The sequence below is a fragment of the Panthera onca genome, chromosome A3 (genome assembly GCF_046562875.1).
Source record: "Panthera onca isolate mPanOnc1 chromosome A3, mPanOnc1 haplotype 2, whole genome shotgun sequence".
NCBI lineage: Eukaryota > Metazoa > Chordata > Mammalia > Carnivora > Felidae > Panthera > Panthera onca.
In genome coordinates, this window is record NC_138341.1 from 65354795 (window position 1) to 65369265 (window position 14471).

General features: G+C 37.6%; 1 protein-coding gene across 7 annotated transcripts in view; it reads right to left on the minus strand.

The window, feature by feature from the left end:
- Positions 1-7117: 7117 nt before the first annotated feature.
- CCDC85A (coiled-coil domain containing 85A) overlaps positions 7118-14471 on the minus strand; it is a 255711-nt gene continuing 248357 nt past the window's right edge. For 4 of the 7 annotated variants that reach the window (XM_060605505.3, XM_060605495.3, XM_060605486.3 and 1 more), the window contains one exon: positions 7118-8947. In XM_060605505.3, coding sequence (XP_060461488.2) covers positions 8898-8947 — 50 coding nt within the window. In that variant the 3' untranslated portion in view covers positions 7118-8897. Of the gene's footprint in view, positions 8948-12985; positions 13085-14471 lie in introns of all 7 variants that reach the window. The other 3 variants (XM_060605470.3, XM_060605456.3, XR_009602120.3) reach the window with 2 other exon arrangements.

Below are 14471 nucleotides of genomic sequence, written 5' to 3' on the forward strand. Positions count from 1 at the left end.
GTTTTTTCCTGTGATTTTTGTCTTATTTCATTTGGGACATATTCCTCTGTCTCTTTATTTTGCCTAATCCTCTGTGCTTATTTCTGTGTACTAGGTAGATAGTTATGTCTCTGATCTTGAAAATAGTGGTCTGGTATAGAAGAGCTCCTGTAATGCCCTGTAGTGCAAACCCCACCTTGTTTACCAAGACCAGATGCTCCAGAGATAGCCCATTGGTATGCTGTAGGCACCCTCCTATTGTGGTTAAGCACAATTCCTATGGACATGCTCGTGGTGTGGACTGGCCCTCAGCCCAGCTGGCTGCAATGATCTTCTTTGTTTGCTGTGGGCACACTGGGCAAGGGTTGATTGCTGAACTTTTGAGAGACCTAGCTGCAGCCTCTGTAAGCTTCCTGGTGGGCAGGGCTGGAATTCAGCCTGGGACAGGCTGTTGTCCTGGGACAACTGTAGTACACCAAAAGGCAGGGCTTTCTCCCTATACAGCATGCTAGAAGGCTCAGCAACAGGAAATTCAGGCATATTGATGTGAGGGATTATCTCCCCTGCTCCCCAAGGTAGGTGTCACTTTGGAATGGTGCCATCCCTCCAGGGCTGTCTGTCAGGCCTGGTGGGGCATGAACTGTTTTGGAGCCCACGTGTCTGGGCAGGCTTTTTGGGTGGGATGGGTCTGCAAGGAGATACCCAAGAGGGTCACTGAGGTGCTAGGAAGTTAAATAGTGTTAGAACTAGTTCCTGCAAGGGTGTGTGGTGTGTGTGTGTGTGTGTGTGTATGTGTATGTATGTGTGTGTGTGTGTGTGTGTGTGTGTGTATAACCCTTGATTAGTTGTACTGGGGGTTTGGTTCCTGACTATGTCTCTGTCCCTCCTACCCCTTTTGATGTGGCCTTCCCTTTTTGACTGGTTGTGGAAGATCTGTAACAGATACAGTTGTTGCTTCATTATGTCTATGAAACTAGGTGAGCTCAAGATCTTTCTACTCTTCCATTTTTCTTGGATATCCCTGTATATCTTATTTATAAAGCATTTTGTCTGATGTTCATGAAACAAAACTAATCTTGACTGAATATAATTTGTTGCTAAGACTGTCACTAAGCAAAGTCTCCTATTGTAGAATTGTGCAGATGTTGCAGATTCTGGAGTCTTTGGAATACTGTGGTTTGGCCCATTTCAAAAATTCATAGTTTCCCTGGTGAGGACTTGCATAAGGCCCATCTCCTTAAGGACCCCCTGGCTCCATTTTAAAACACCTCTTGCCATGAACGATCCTATTTCATTTCATCTTTTACATATTGATAAGGTACACGCTTATCCAACCCTGACATAGAAAAGGTGCAAGACTGTAGGCTCTGATTTCTTTGGATAACTTCCGTCTTCCACTTGGCACAGTGCTGTTTTAGCCTTATACTGTCTGATCAAGTAACAGCACATGTGGGACTGGGGATCAAAGCAAGCCACATTTGAGAAGGCAAAAATACTTAAGAAGTAGATTAAAGTTCTGGGTATCCCCCAAGCAGGGCTACCCTCTGAGTTAGATGTACCCATGACTCTGAAAGGTATGGGTTAGGTACTGTGGCAGAGGACAACAGAAAGAGAAGAGTACCCTTAGGGTTTTGGTCCTGGCTTTGGAAGGGGGCAGAAACCTGGTACATCTATAGAGTAACATCTGTAGATGCATCCTAGCAGTGTGCATTCCTCCAGTAGAGCTACTCAGGAAGGAACAGGTAGGAAGTTCTCTTCCAATCAATGTGTGGGTTGAGAATATATTTTATCCACTCACCTCTCCCATGGCTCAAACCCCACTTTGACTATGTGGCATGCCTGTTTGTAGCAGGGGAGCACCATGTTTGCCAGCTTACTGTCTTTAGAAATGCTAGTGCTATTAGACACTGTAAATGCCCACACACCTATTTCTAATGTGGCCCCCATGGCCTGTAGAGAGGGAATAGGGGAAATTCCAACACATGTCTACAAATGGATTCCAGTTGAGGCAACCTGACCTCATGGAATGCAGTTAGTCTTCTGCCTAATACTGACACGATCTAGGTGGAAACCAGAATGGACCACAGCAGCCAGTGGGCTGAACTCAGAACTGTTTGGCTGATGATCACTCATGAGTCCTGGCTGTTAACCCTTTGCATTGATAGCTGGGCTATTCTAAGTGATTAACCCTGTGGCTTGGACAATGGGAAACTAAGGGGTGGATGATCGTGATTAAGCCCTTGTGGAGTCAGGGTATACGGAAAGACATTTGAGTTGCCTGTAAGAGCCTAAGGCAGTCCTCACTGCCTTCCATGTCCTGGCTCATAAGGCACTGAAACTCACTGGCAATCAGGAAATTGGTGCCCCAGCCAAGGTATGAGCCCTAGGAATTGACATTTCAATAGATACAGCAAATACAGACATATAGAAAGTGTCCACCATAGCAGCTAGGTGGGATGGCATGTTACCAAGGATGCCAGATTACTGTTGAAGTACAGTGATTTGGTTAATGGACTAATAGCATGTCCAGTGTGTTCTAAATGATGCTCAAGGTAACTATCAAAAGAGTCTGAGTCCATCCACCAGAGTTCCCAACTGGTGAGGGATTGATAGATTGATTACATTGACTATCTTCCTCTAAGTGAGGGTTCTAAATTATCTTGGTTTGTGTGGACACTGTATCTGGCATAATCCAACCTTTCTCCTATTGTCATACAAACCAGGCTGCCACTATTAGGGGAATAGACAAGCTGAGTACTGTGTATGGATACTTGCATCAAATAGACAGTGATCAGGGGGCACATTTCAAAGTCATGATATATAAGACCGGGCAGTCTTCCCTTGCTGCTGAGATTTTGCCTCAGAACCATTTCACCATTTTGTCCAGATGAATTGGAGGATGGGAAAGGTTTGGAGAACAGTGGAAAAATAGATGGAAAATAAGTAAAAGGAATGCCAAGGCTAAGAAGCTCCTCTTGCTAATTTCTTTTTATTCTATCACATAAAGAGAAAATAGAACTTCTTTATTTGTGACAGTAGTTAAAGCCTGTTTAAAGTTGTTTAGACACACTCTTTATTTCAGTAAAACTAAGCCATTGTTGTATTCTCTAATTTGCTGTATTAGGAGACCATATATCCAAGTCATGGCATATAAAGTGTACAATTTTATTAAGTCTGTAGCAGAATCCCAAATCAAACAATTTTATAAGAATAAGGAAAAATTGAATCTACTTGAGAGTCCAAACTCCGAGTGGACTCCAGACAAGGTATAATCAATGTTCCAGCCACCTTTCTCCACTATGCTCTTGACTCTACCTTTCCATGTGTGTGTTCTCCTCAGGATGACTATTCTAATGATGCCCAATATGACTGGAGGCAACAGAAAACCCTTAGCACATCCAACACTAGACAGGAAAAAACCTCTTCTCTACCCGTGAAAGAAAAATTTCTTCCAAGAGTTTAAATGAGTCTTGTTAGGTCTAGTTGCTACAACTGGACCATAGGAATGCCATATGTTGATTGGCTCAAGACTGGCTTCTTGAGCCAATTATTAGCAAGTAGAATGAGACGATGAAGGCAAGCTTGGAGTCTAGGCATTAATCAAAATGCAGCTCTGGAGCTGGAAATTGCTTCTCTAGATTCACTTGAACAGTGTGTGTGTGTGGGGGGGGGGGGTATGTTTCTAAAGCAAAGGAGGGCTTTCTTAGGAAAAGAAAAATTAATCCTTGGTAACCAATCATTGTGTTCATTATTTGAACACAACAGTTAGACTTAGCCTGGGGAATGGTGATGGTATAAAAAGAATACCCTACAGACTTATTTGGCCTGTCAGAAACCCATTCCTTTCCCAGCTTATTACAATGGGAAAACATTTTTTTTAATCTAAAATGCCATGTTAAACTTACGTAGCTTGGCCCAAATCCAACAATAAATCCATAGACTCAAAGGCCACTTCCAGATACTTTCTGCTGCTTTTAGCATATGAGTCTGTTGCTGTGGCCGTTATGATGTTATATGTTGTAAGCTATCACTTGAGAACAGGATCTAGAAAACTAAAAGTCCTGGGATAGGAAAGGGAAATTCTTCGTGGTAATGAGACAGATGAAATAATTACTTGGGCATGAAAACTATGAAAAGCACTACTGTGGGGCGCCTGGGTGGCTCAGTTGGTTAAGCCTCCGACTTTAGCTCAGGTCACGATCTCACGATCCGTGAGTTCGAGCCCCGCGTTGGGCTCTGGGCTGATGGCTCAGAGCCTGGAGCCTGCTTCCGATTCTGTGTCTCCCTCTCTCTCTCTCTGACCCTCCCCCATTCATGCTCTGTCTCTGTCTGTCTCAAAATAAATAAACGTTAAAAAAAAATTAAAAAAAAAAAAAGAAAAGCACTACTGTAAAAATGAGAGGATCTTGTGAGACTAGTATTTTATCCTTCCAAATGGTTTTGAGATAGCCTTTGACATTACAACTTAAAATAGGACAATTATAAAACAACTGCGGCGGGGCACCTGGGTGGCTCAGTCAGTTAAGTGTCCAACTTTTGGTTTTGGCTCAGGTCATGACTCACAGTTCATGGGTTTGAGCCCTGTGTTGGGCTCTGTGCTGATAGTGCAGAGGCAGAGCCTGCTTAGGATTCTCTCTCCCGCACTTGCTCTGCCCCACCCTCTCTCTCTTCCTTGCTCTCAAAATAAACTTAAAAAAAAAAAAAAACTAGGAAGAGAAGGGTGGAAGAATGAAGGGAAATGGTAGAGTAAGTGAGAGAGAAAGCACTGTGGGAACAATAGTCGCCATTTCTCTTAACTTTCAGATTCAGAATTTTTAAATTCTGAATTCTGGCAAAATTTCTTGGCTTCAAACCTGCAAAATTGCTCTCAGCGGTGTCCTTTCCACTGTATAACCAATATATTGAGTTTTCACACTAACATTGTATTCCCAAGATGTGAAATTCTTCATAATGAATGCAATATTTACCATCTTTTTTGAGAATACTGGTCCTACTTCTCAAGTTCTCTTAATTATTTTCATTGGTACAGATTTAATTTTTGTGCCTCTGATTCAAAGTTGAGTGGCTTCCCTCCAATGTTGGGTGCTATTTGTATACCTTAGTATTGAAATTTCATCATGAACCGCCTGTGTTTCCCATACATCTTGCCTGAAGAAATAGGTCAGGGTGCTGGGTTTGTGAGATAGTTGAGTCTAAGGTGTAAGGGAGATGGTGGGACAAACTTGTAGGCAGGCTGTGTTAGTAGCTAATGATCTGGACACAGAGTATCCTTTCTCTTCTGGGTGTTAAGAAACTGAAGACTTTGCTCTGTGTCTCCAATTCAAATATCCTTACTCTCTGCTCTGGCCTAGGAGAAATTATGTTTTGTTCTCTGCCTGATTCAAGGAGGGAGAGATCATACACAGGAGTCAAAATGCATAGCTACTGTAAGTCCCCCCAGGATCCCAGGCATTGCAGGTTCAAACTCTGTCTTGTTTGGAGCATCCTTGAAGCCATTCTGCATGTTCAACAATACCCTTCCTCATGTATTTTGAATAATGAATTCATTTTTCAACTGGATACTGTGTCTATCATTTTTTAAGAATTTATCTTAATTGATGGTCCCCAGAGTACACTATTTGTTGTTTTCTAGTGGGATTATAAATTTATTAAATCTCTTTTCAATCATTTTTAGAGTTTAAGGCAAAAGGAGGGAGCTACAGCAGATATTCTGCCATTTTAAGTAAAAGTCTTTATTCTTATTTCTATGTTTATTCTTGTATTCTATGTTTTCACAGTAATATGGAATTAAGTAGTTGTGGAATTTTTTTCAAACATACCATTCCTATGAGAATCAGATCAATATCTTTTTGTTTTCCTCCATTTTCATAATTACCATCTGTGATTGACCACGATAAGGCCTGCAGTAGGCTGAGAACAGAGCTTGAAAGTGCGAACTATGCAGCTAGAATCTTTTTATGTGTTTAATAAACCTTTCATGTTGATGTAGTTCCCTCTCCCAGCCTAATGGTCTAATAACATTGTCACAGCTCATCGCTGGCTCCTATGTCTTGGAAGACTTGCCATTGTTTCTTGTGGATTGCCAAGACCATGAGCTTTGGAACTATGGAGGCTCTCAAGAGCCTTAAAACACTTCCATAGATGTTGTCTCCTTTCAGCATGTCAGGACACAGAGGCTCAGCAACATTAAGTTGTTCAAACTCACAGAGCTAATTATAGTGTTGAATGCTGAACTTGCTGGCCCAAAGTCTGCTTTCCTAAGCCAAAGAACCTTTATTCAATGCCATACTTAGTAAAGATACTTTACATTGGCTCCCGCCAATGTGATGTATGATACCCTCACATCCAATGATGTATTACTAGATGTCACATAAGATCTGAATTTTCTATAATGCCTTGAGCATGTGCTAGAAACTTAAAAGGCATTCATTTAAAAAGCTTAGATTCTGATTGTCAGCTTCAAGGCTGGCAAAAATATTCTTCCAAGATGTGTAAATTAACCTTTGTTCCAGAGAAAATAAGACCATAAACTGGTCACATGAGAGAATGATGCTGCACATTTTTATTGATAAACATATCAGGCAATGGCAAGACTCAGGTCCTGGACTATCTACTATGTCATTTAAAGTTGGGTCTAAAGCTCAGTGTAGGAAGCTTTATTCCAGAGTCTTATTAGTGGTTTCTCAGAAGCATGTGTGTTCTCTGAGCATGTGTATAATGTGTGTTTTTCAGTTTATGTCTTAGTCATATATGTATATTACATCTTCCCCCACTAATGTATGTTAACTCTACAGTATTTCCCCTTAGTATTTTCCCTCCCGATGACTGCTTTAATAATAGTTGAATTTAATTTTAATCTATATGAATTTAACAAGTGAAAGGTTTTATAACACTGATTTTTAAATATTCCTAAATACCATTCTAAATTTTTAACTACATTATAATGGAGAATGGTGTGAATGGAGGAACCTGAATATTAAAAAACAAAGGCATGTTTTTAAATATGCTCATAATGAGGGATTTAAGATAATCATCTGGATTACCATCATTAATACCATCATTTAGGAACATTATGATACTTAGCAACTATTAGAAATCTACTCAATTTAGGAAAAAAAAATTTTGAAGGAAAAAACACTGAGATTAAATAATTTATTACCATTGCTAAGATGAACACATACGTGATACTCGATTTTATGCAGGACTTTAAAAAAATAGTTTTAATACAGTATCAAAATTTACACAAGTATTTTGTCAAAAGACCAGTGTTCCTTGTATTAGCTTCTGCAGTCTCTACTGCAGGCACAAGAACTTGTTTTAAATGTCTTCAGAGCGTAGGAATACAACAATTTAAGGATGAAAGCTTTTCTACGAGAGAAGGTGTAAATATAGCAAGCAATTTTCTTTTACAGAGTAATAATATAACATTTCAAAAGAAAGGTAAGCTTAACTGGTAACCCAATTTCAATAATTAGAGAGATAATTCTATAGTAAATTAATTCTATAGTAAATTCATAAATATTTTCTGAAAACAGAGGGCTGTTTTTTCATCATAGTAACATCTAAAAAAGTATAACGAAATACCTTCACATTCCTTGACCAATGACAATTAATATACTATAATGAGTCCATTATAAAAACAACAGCAATGATGAATATCTGCTATGAATCCAATCTGAGTAATTGAGAAGAACTCTAAAAACTGGGAATTGTTGCATTCCTACTTTTATAATCTTAAACTACAATAAAAACTCAGCATTCTGTCACAGGCCTCTTGCACATTCATACAAGAAACTATCATTGCATTTGAAAAACACAAAATGCCTATCATAGCATTTCCAATACACACAGTCTAATATTATATATATATATATATATATATATACCAAAAATAAGAAACTAAGCAAAGCTAGCACACCTCTTTTTCAAACCTCAAGCAATCTGAACAAGAGCTTTTAGCCTCAATAATGAAAGACATGCGTCAGTTTCATAAAACGTTAGCTGCTTTAGGCAAAGAAAGCTTTTTCATAAATGCAGTGCAATATTTTAAAGTTTACATAAAGTTTATTAAATATAACAGCAGATCTAGAAACTAAATTGTAGAAATTGACATCTCACAGCTGGAAACACTTAGAAAAATTATGTTTGCTTGTTCTTTAATTGGAATTAATATTAACATCAATGGCTACATTGAATGAATATGGAAGTAGATATGCCCCCAAGATGTGTCTTCATGAATATAGCAAGATTAAAAGAAAAGCTATATTTATCTTGATCACTTGAAATAAATGGTACTGTCTGATAAGCACTCTGCAAAAAAATCTTGCTACCCTTCTGGCTGGTAGAGAATTTATGGGGTAGTTTTAGCACCTCAAAAGTCAAAACAGAATCCCAGAAATCTAATCTTGCCTTACATCCAAATTAATTATGCATCAGGAACTCATAATTTTTTTACTATAATACAAGAAATAGGTGCCCAACTCTCACATTTGGAAAGCTGGAAGCCACCTCTTCCTCAACATACCATGGTAGAAAACTCCCACCATTCTGTGCAATGAGTCAACTCTATGAAAACCACTGAGGCCCTACTGGACTCTTCTAATCTTAGATCTTAGGAGTCAAAAACATTTTAACTCTAATGAAAATATTGGTACCAAAATGGTGATTTTCAAAGCTGTTTTAAATTAACTCGAGATGGGCTACTGTGGACATGGAAACCAGAGACATGACATACAGCATACTGAAGGTGTTAGAGGGAAAATATGTGCAATGTACAATCACTCCATGTTATTCAAAGAGTCCAGGTGTGCAGAAACCCACTTTTTTCTTCTTTTATCTCTCTCTGGCAGTGGTGACCTCCTGTTTGAAAGAGTGCCTTTCACATTGGTCCTTTGTACTGGTTTCCAGACAAATGTTGCCTAATTCCAGGACAGGAACCGGCAGCATCTCCAAGTTTCCTCCATACAACCTTAAAAAAGGTAAAAATAAAAAAAAATAATAAAAATAAACATCTTAATTGCCTTTTCCACAAAGAGATTTGTGGTTTTTAAAGGGGGATCTATGAGAGGGGCAAAGAGGAATGTGAAGACAAGAGACAAAATAACCCCATGAATGAGCTCAAACATGATGAAATGTGATGGAAGTTTCTAAATCACAAGAGTTACTCAGTAGAGGGAACTGCAATGCTTTGTAATAATCAGGGCCAAAATTAAAGAATGATGTGCCAACTGACATGAGTGGTCCTCAACTTAGGCTGTACACGATGCACTTGAAGAACCTTAAACAGTAACTCCAATTCTCAGATTGACTGCATGGTAAAGGGGAGGCATGTTCATCTGTATTTTTTCTTAAGGCTTCCAATATAATTCTGTATAGCCAGAATTAAGAACATGTGAACAAAATCATCTTGGTTCTTCTATACATCTTGAACACAAGGGATACCAAAATGTTTAATCCACTAAGGAAAATGGAGTTTTTGTTCTTGAGTTATTACTAAGCCCTGAGCTGGTAGGACTTAGGGCCACTAGTAAATTTCCATGGCTTTCCCTGCAGAGCAGGGGCCTCAGTAATAAATCTTAGCTACCAAACTGTACTACCTCTCAGATTATCAAAGCAGAGAGCAACCAAATGCAGGAAAAAGAGAAGAATAAAATCAAGAATCCCCCAAATAGATATAATACATAAAAAATGGGGCCATTTTAGAGGGAAAGTAGCAAAAGGTAAGGTTACAAAAAATGTAAAACCACTGAATTCATCAGTGATACACCAATATGCTAATGTGAACTGGAAAATGCACATACACCCCTTCCGCCACCCCACGTGGAAAACAGTAACCCTTCTTGTGTTTCACAATAATGATTAATTTCGGATTGATTCGTTCCCTAAAAATTTACATTGCTCTTAACATGAACACAAAACTGTTGGTTCATTAATTATTGATAGACTTTTTTTTGTTTTTGAATTTTTAAAAAATAGATACTCTAGGGAAACCTAATACTAGTCATGGTAATATATAAGAATATAGGATTCTGTCTACCTTCATTTCTAAGCCAAGGAAACCATTAGTCTCTCTTTTGATGGACACCACTAGGCAGTAGAAATAACCTGTTCTATTTGAAAAGAGTTGTACTGATGGTCTTTAAATATTAGAAAAGGAATGCTCTAGCAACAGATGGCTCAAGCTGTCCACAAGGAAGGTAGGAATGTCCCATTTCTTAATAAATAGACTGAAAAAATGCAAACACTGAATCAAGGGGCCCGAGGATGCTCTGGACCTTGCTTTCTAGCCCTTACATGATATCTACACCTGCCCCGAATGTTTTGAATGTCTCATTGAGAAGCAGAGGATAGACTCAAAGACCTGAACAAAGCATAGCCAAAAAGCATTAGAGGGTTACAACTCCAAAGTGCAAGCCCTCCTCAAGTACTCAAACGTAGAATACCATGGGCCTTAACCCTGAAATTGCTATGTAGTGAAAGAGTCAGAGAAGGCAAAACTCTGAAATGAGCCAATGGTACTAAGGTGGACACAGAGTAGTGACTTATTATTGACTAAAAGAACAGAATAGGAAAAAAAAACAGAAAAGGTGGGTGTCTGAGGTAACCAGTCAACTTGTTCAGCTCTTCTCAGGGAATTTACAAAAGCCAAACAGACCTAAGATAAATATGCTGCACTATAAGAAATAGTAAATGTATTTTTGTGGCACAGTTTGGGAAGAGAATAAAAGCACTTCTTACTAACCACTAATTACTAATCAACACGATGATGCTAACAGTCACTTCATTGTACACGGGTTGACAACTGATCTCCAGAAGGAACACCAGAAACTGAGACCAAACTTATTATCCTAAATTCTACCTGAGTCTTATAACTGATCTCACATTATAAGAAAACTTTACATTTCTACTAAATTGTTACAAAAGCACATAGTTTCTGGAATAGGTTTTATAACTTGAGCTAGTTTCTAAGAAATTATCTATGAAAATACCTCACAATTCGTATTTCTTGTTGCTCTCTAGTATGCACGGAGTTCAATGTTCATATAATTTATAATGGTGACACAAACATTTTAAATCAACACTTTTTTCTCTTGGCTTTTAAATAGTTTCCAAATATGAGACTGCTAATTATCAGATTTGGCCTCACTTGTATTTTTTTCTTCAAATTTTGGGACTCAGACAAAAGTAGATAAGTAAAAGGAACTTTTAGGAAGGCAAGCTTTTGGCTTCCTGAAAATATCTCCTGCATGGAAAAACACCACTACCACTGCATATGATCTTTTGAAGCATTTTTGAAACATTTTTGGAAATCTAGGCAAACAAAGATCAACACGAGTTAATCAAGACCCATTCCATTAGTATGTCTCTTGTGTGACTAAGAAATGAATTTTCTAGTTCAGAAGTCTTGTATCTAAAATGAAAAGGCAAGAAAATAATCAATCCTAGCATGTGTTTTTACAGAAATTCAGGCATTATGCAAAAAGGAGAGGGTCCCCTCTGGAAGATGCTTTGCTTTTAGAAGTCCCCAGATTCACCACACTTGGGAAAGGGGTGATTGCTAGGACTCAAGAGGAGATTGGGGTATCGTCCTGACTTCCTTAGAGAAAAAATTGATCGAGCAATTTTATTTCAGAAATTCAGTCTCTTCTAATATAAAAGGCAAGTGTGGAGATGGTACCCAGGGCTTCCTATATCCAAATTCCCCAGGGGCTGGGGTGAAACCTAGACATCTGGATTACAGAGGACACCCATGTACTACTTGGGAGAATCACTGTGGGATGATCTTCTCTGTGGTCTCTTCTGGCTCTACAATTCGTCATGTCTGAACTTTAGTTCTCATTCCATAATCAACAGATGAGAAGCAACAGGCATGTTTAAGGTATGTAGCTTAAATTTTTGAATGTATCTGAAGGAAATATTCAAACATAAAACTTAAGAATAGGCTGAACAGCTACAGAAGGTGAAGAGTGGTGGGAAATTATGACTTCCAGAACTAATGACCTTTTGAAAATAGACAAAAATAGATATGCAGAAAAGAAAAAAAGCAGCAGACTAAAACTGTGGCCCCACCACATATAATAATGCCCACAGGACTTAAAACATTTACTGGATTCCAAGAACATCTCAACGAGGTAGATACATGAGAATATTTGGTTCTAATAGCTTAAAGGTAATTCTAGGCAATTTTGATATCCTAATGGACAAAGAATAGGAGGATAAAAGTACAACATAGAGCCTATTAAAATCAGTGCTTAATCTATGATTTTTATTTGAACAAATGGCTTCCTCTATAATATTTAGCTTTTTAACAACTTCACCAATTATATTCTTGATTAAATGATATATCCATGCATATTACTCAAAATTTAGCCAGGGATTAATAATAAATACAAATCACATTCTTGATTAGATATGCATCATGAAAATAGCATGTCAATTCTTTTACTGTGTTTCTCTAATTTCATAGATTTCTATGTGTATCTCTTAAGTTCATATTTATTTCTTTTATAAATTTCTGAGCTTTCATCAACACTGAAAGGTAAAGCTACTACTTTGCAAAACAGGCAGTGCACATATCATATGAAGAACCAAGCAAATGTTACCTAGTAAGATGATTTTTCCCCCAAGTATAGCTGTAAATAAGTCTGAAGAAGGCTGTGTTTTATCACAGGCTTTTAAACTGATTTTTTGGTACCTCTTAAAAGTATGAAACAGAAACCCATTTATCAAAACTAGCAACACAATATCTTCAACAGTAAATTATGTAAAAATGTTCCTGGATCATTCTGGAATACAGAATTGGCTGATTATCGGTTACCTGAATATTTTATGACTGTGTTAATAAAGCTGCAATAAAATATGTTAAAGATCCAAACAAGGGGAATTGGTTTTAATATAAAAATATCAAGGCATTTGGCCAGCATTATAAAAAGTACGTATTCATAAAATAACTAAGCTGCAATGGGGCTTTCAACACAGAATACACAATAAAGCACATTAAACTTACATTGCACATTTCTCTGACTATAGCTTTTTCTGTCTCACTAAGGTCATTTTCATACTCTTTACCCTGTTGACGATCTATAGTTTCCTGAACATCCAAGACCTGGATATGTTGAAAAAGAAAAGCAAATTTCACATGGAAAAAAACTTGTTAGTTTAGTTTATGAATTAAACCATAAAGGAGGTCCACTTTGCAAAACCTTTTGGTTTTCCCCGTCTCTGCATATCAGAGTGGATTAGTACATGGCACAATCTTTTAAAATGATTGTTATGAAACCTACTAGGAATCAATTCTACTTGATTTTCAAATGGTCTTTAAAAGCAATCTATTGTATCACTAATAGTCAATTGAATTCACTAAAATCTAAAATAATTAGATGCATTAATTAATTTGGTCATTAAGATAACTTGCCTGTGTCAACCATTTGCAGAAAGTCAGTAATTCTTGCTCCATTGTAAAGATGAGCAATATAATTAATTTTATGCCAAATAATCCAAATGATATGTAGACATGGCCTATAGAAAAGACTAAAAGAGATTGTAGTCAAAACCCAGGAATATGTACGTAAGAACTCGAGGTAACATTAGCACTACTAACTTCACAGTTCTTGCCTGGACATGTTCCCAGGGACTAGAAAAGGACTACGGAGATGGTTCTTAGATAATATCAAAGAGAAAAACTGACTTCTTGTGAAAATATTTGAGCAACACTTTCAGCATTTTTCATTAGAGCAAAGTGTTGGGATGAGATGCTTTTAAGCAATCTTAGAGGCATGAGATTCCACTTCTCTAAGTTATCTCTAAATGGATTCAAAATAATATTTCTTGAAATATGCCTGTAGAATTTTCATGCCATACTTTCTATAGGTCAAAGGGGAGAAAACTTTGGTTTTGAGTGTTGTCTGTTATTTTTTTCTGTATCAGCTGGTAAGCCAAAGCACTAATGTAGCAAAAAGACAACCCAAAACAAAAAAAACCACAGAAAAAAAAATGCTTTTCTAAAAGCTCTTCTATGAATCCCACTGGACTGCGACATTGCTAACCTCCTTGGTTCTGTGGTCATCACGGTCAATGCTGATGGCCACACCTAAAGGTATTACCTGAGAATTGGCACTAATGAACAGTTGAGACAAAATAAATGATTTAAACATGAAGTGGACCCTTCATGTCAAGTTCATACATACAGAGTCTATATGGATTATTTATTAGTATTCAATCCTGAAATAATCTAACTCACAAACTGCTCCCTTATAACTCAAAATGTCTAGCCATTATTACTATGTAGGTACTTTAAAAGAGGATATCACGGTAGTAAATGAAAGCCTCATCCTGGTACTCAACTTAGAGTCAGTTCACATTCTTTATATACTTACAGGAAATCACTGCCTATGCTCAGTGAATATTCATAGAAAACTTAATTCCTGGAACAAGCTCATTTGCCTACAAATTCAATGTCTAATGCACCTAAGACAAGTGTACTTCAAATCAGT